Source organism: Coptis chinensis, chromosome 9, assembly GCF_015680905.1.
Source record: "Coptis chinensis isolate HL-2020 chromosome 9, ASM1568090v1, whole genome shotgun sequence".
NCBI lineage: Eukaryota > Viridiplantae > Streptophyta > Magnoliopsida > Ranunculales > Ranunculaceae > Coptis > Coptis chinensis.
Window position 1 is genome coordinate 74,451,344 of NC_141464.1, and position 2,676 is coordinate 74,454,019.

Genomic DNA, 2,676 nt, shown 5'->3' on the forward strand with positions numbered 1-2,676 from the left:
TATAAACTCCATTACTACCTTTCACTCTCTCTCTCTCGAGTTGCAATTAAGGTATGCTTTCTTAAGTATTTAATTTGTTTAACTCGTTTGATAATTCATTTATATTGCAATGTCATGGTTATTGAGATGATTAATAAGAATACACTCTGCTTCTCAGATGTCAGGACAAAAGAGACGCTCTGGGGGATTTTGTTTGGGCTTTAACATACACCATCGAAAATATGTCCTAAAAATGACATTAATTAGGATTTTCTTCGCGTTTTAAGTTATTTACTTTGTTTATGTACATTGGGATTTTTGTCCATTTTAAGTTATTTATATTTTTAATTTTTTGATTTATAGAAATGGAGACAGAGACATCAATCAATATCAAAGAAGACGAGTTGGGTCTTCTACTAAATCCCCATTCAAGGCACACAAATATTAGTCTGCTTCTTATATAGGAATGACTTTTATAAGTGTTGACGAAGCAAAGACTTACTACAAAGAGTATGGTCAACAAGAGGGATTTGAGACTCTTGTTCGGACGACGACTAAGAAACAAAATCATGTGGATTTGGTTAGTGGTTGTTTACTGGTTTGCTCACGTGAAGGGGTTTCTAACAAGAGAGATCAACTCCAATTAAGAAATACATCAATTGTCCAGTGTGGTTGTCAAGCTAGAATTCGTATTAAGAAAAGAATACATGAAGAGATATACGAGGTCAGCGTTGCTCAGAATGACCATAGTCCCAGTCTGGTGACCCCATCGAAGAGAATTTGCATGAAAAGTAACAAACATATGCCTGAAGCAGCGAAGTGCTTGACCGAGATGTTTAGTGATAATAGTTTACCTGTTGGGAAAGTGGCATCTGTTTTCCATGGAGAGGAAGTTGGGTTCACATAGAAGGATTGTTGGAACCATCATTATGGTTTGACTAGAAAGATGCCTAAAGAAGGTGATGTAACTGCCGTGCTGAAATATTTTATGCAGAAGAGTGCTGAGGATCCCCGGTTCTACTACGCTATTGATTTAGATGAAAATGGGATTGCGGTGAACTTTTTATGGGTTGATGGGAGGTCTCGATGCCAGTATGACTATTTCGGGGATATTGTGTCTTTTGATACCACATATCGTACCAATGCATATTCCATGTCTTTTGCCCCTTTTACTGGAGTCAACCATCATTATCAGTCGATCCAGTTTGGTTGCGCATTGTTGCTTGATGAGACAGAAGATACATTCATATGGCTGTTTAAGGCCTGGCTTGCATCCATGGGTGGTCGTGCGCCAACTGCAATCATCACTAACCAGGACAAAGCGATGACCGCAGCTACTGCTAAAGTGTTTCCTGGTATTCATCATCGTTACTGTCTCTAGCATATTATTCAGAAATTCCAAGAGAAGATGTCCTTTACCAAATTTAAGACATTGGTAACTGAGTTGAAGAACACTATTTCTTTTTCGTATAGGATTTCTGATTTTGAGAGACGATGGTGTACAATCATTGAGAAGTATGAGTTGTCTGAAAATCCTTGGTTGAGAGAGATATATTCAATGCGGGAGAAATGGGTTCCTTGTTATCTCAGTGACACCTTTGTTGCTAGTATATATGCACACGACTGGTCGAAGTGAATCGATGAATGCTCATTATGACCAATTTGTCAATTCGACGACTACGGTTATGCAGTTTGTACATGGTAATGAGAAGTCTTTGGCTTTGCTTGCTAGGAAAGAAAGAGATTCTGATTACCACACCGAGCATAGTTCACGGATTGTGCCTAATGATGCTTTCCTCCTTATGCATGCCGCGAAGGTCTATGTGATCTCAATATTCAATAAATTTAAGGAGAAACTAGAAAAGGTAAAGATGGAGTACAAAATTGATGGGCAACAGATGGACAACACTAGAACCGGAAGCTATATGGTGAAGTTCAAAGACCCGTAGAAGAAGTCCGTTTGGAAAGTGAATTTCGATAGCGGAACCTTAGAGGCAGACTGCGAATGCAAGTATTTTCAGTTTATGGGGATACTTTGTGGTCACATCTTGAAGGTTTTTATTCGTTATGACATTGAAGAGATTCCAAGCCATTTTAGATTGACGCGGTGGATGCAAAAGGCTAACACTTATAGAGCGGAGTTTGATACTGGATTTGTGGTCGGGAATGTCTCACATGAACCTTTGAGAATGGCTCATTGTATCAAGGTTGCTTCTCGAGTGGCTTACAATGCGTCACATACTTTTGAGGGTTATTCATATTTTATTGACAAGATTGGTGAAATGGCTATTGGAATTTCAAAGTTTAATGAAACTTCCTACGAAGGAGACGCAGATGATGAAGAGCCTCCAGTTGTAGAGCCTTCGATACCTTCAGTTAATACATCACAGGTTTTTTTTTATTTGAATGTTTAATTTGATATAAATATTTATTTTAATTTACGGTTTATTTTGACTTTCAAATCTTTATTTCAGCTATTGATTTTGAATCCCAACATTTCTCAAACAAAAGGGAGGGGGAAGAAGAAAGCGGATAGATTGAAATCCCCCAGAGAGATAGCCCTAAACAATTCAGGAAGAAAGTGTCACAGATGTGGACAAATTGCTAACCATGACTCGAGAAATTGTCCGGAGAAAAAATAATAATGTCTGTGAAATGTAAGTATAGTTTCTACGAAGTATCTTTGATATATGGACT

At 38.0% G+C, this 2,676-nt stretch overlaps 1 protein-coding gene across 1 annotated transcript; it reads left to right on the forward strand.

Moving 5' to 3' along the window:
* Positions 1-445: 445 nt before the first annotated feature.
* Positions 446-886, forward strand: LOC147478002 (protein FAR1-RELATED SEQUENCE 8-like). The gene has a single exon (XM_086586140.1). The coding sequence runs from the start codon at positions 446-448 to the stop codon at positions 884-886; it is 441 nt and encodes a 146-aa protein (XP_086442266.1).
* The last annotated feature ends 1,790 nt before the right edge of the window (positions 887-2,676 follow it).

Bases quoted from the DNA above. Each gene is read 5' to 3' on its own strand.
- LOC147478002 (XM_086586140.1), top strand. From the start codon at position 446: ATGACTTTTATAAGTGTTGACGAAGCAAAGACTTACTACAAAGAGTAT.